The sequence below is a fragment of the Apaloderma vittatum genome, unplaced genomic scaffold (genome assembly GCF_000703405.1).
Source record: "Apaloderma vittatum isolate BGI_N311 unplaced genomic scaffold, ASM70340v1 scaffold4126, whole genome shotgun sequence".
Classification (NCBI taxonomy): domain Eukaryota; kingdom Metazoa; phylum Chordata; class Aves; order Trogoniformes; family Trogonidae; genus Apaloderma; species Apaloderma vittatum.
The window spans coordinates 6,995-8,154 of NW_009722133.1; the positions used below are offsets into that span (position 1 = coordinate 6,995).

Consider the following 1,160-nt stretch of genomic DNA (forward strand, 5'->3'; position numbering starts at 1 on the left):
GCCTGCCGTTGCTGTGTCACATCACGTTGGTCGGTGTTACCCAAATGTTTGTTCTCATATCTGAGATGACGAAGAGGAGAAAGACTCACTTCTGTAAGGCCATTTTTTTCCCAAAACTCTTTTTTGGTGTTGCCTGCTAACGGGCAGACCCTGCTGTTGTCTTCCACGTTTCCTGATGGGACCTCCTGCAGCCTGTGCAGACGTTCCCAGACGTGTGCTGCTTTGGTGTGTCACACCATCACTTCACTTCGTAAGCCACGTGGTGAAGGGTTCTGGGAGGTGTGAAAGCAGTGTCTAGCTCCGCAGAGGTGCGGTGGGATTTGCAGCATCCTCGAGCAGCTTTTCCCTTGTGGAGGGGACTGATGCTGTTCCTGTCTCGCTCTCTTACAGCCGGATACTCTGGGAGCGCTGCCAAACCTGCGTGAGCTTTGGCTGGACCGGAACCAGCTCTCAGCCCTGCCTCCAGTGAGTACCTGCTCGGGGCCGAGCCTTCACCGCTTTGCTCCCTCCCTCAGCCAGTATTGTCTCCTCTCTGATCCTAGGAGCTGGGCAATCTCCGACGCTTGGTCTGTCTGGATGTGTCGGAGAACAAGCTGGAGCAGTTGCCCAACGAGGTCAGCGGGCTGGTGGCGCTGACGGACTTGCTCCTGTCGCAGAACCTGCTGGAATGCATTCCGGACGGGATTGGTGAGTGGGGCAGGACCTCTCTGCCCAGGCAGGGGGGGCTTCGGGCAGGAGTGTGCCTGATGAGATATTGGGGCTTGATGGGCATAGCCACAGTAGTTGGGTGCAGGTCGGCAGGTGGTCCTGGTGAGCAGAACTCTGCAGGGTGAGTTCAGGCTCTTGGTCTGCGTGGTGTGTGGGTGAGACCAGTGAACGAGCCTGAGGGGTAGAAGCGTGGTGCCTGTGTCGTTCCCAATCCCTGACGGGAGGCGTTTTGGCTGGGCGAAGGCAGAACAGCATCATTATCTCTGTGGCAGAGCTCACACCTAGCTTGTTGCCCTGGCCAGGTCAGCTGAAGCAGCTCTCCATCCTCAAGGTGGACCAGAATCGACTGACAGAAGTGACCGAGTCAATTGGGGACTGTGAAAATCTGTCGGAACTCATCTTGACAGAGAACATGCTGTCGGTAAGTGCACCGGCGGCCGCACACGCCCCCC

At 57.3% G+C, this 1,160-nt stretch overlaps 1 protein-coding gene across 1 annotated transcript in view; it reads left to right on the forward strand.

Moving 5' to 3' along the window:
- LOC104275634 (protein scribble homolog) overlaps nucleotides 1–1,160 on the forward strand; it is a gene marked incomplete at its 3' end in the record, with an annotated part of 9,656 nt that overhangs the window by 6,731 nt on the left and 1,765 nt on the right. The window contains exons 4-6 of the mRNA XM_009871640.1: nucleotides 391–465; nucleotides 543–687; nucleotides 1,011–1,129. Coding sequence (XP_009869942.1) covers nucleotides 391–465; nucleotides 543–687; nucleotides 1,011–1,129 — 339 coding nt within the window. The remainder of the gene's footprint in view (nucleotides 1–390; nucleotides 466–542; nucleotides 688–1,010; nucleotides 1,130–1,160) is intronic.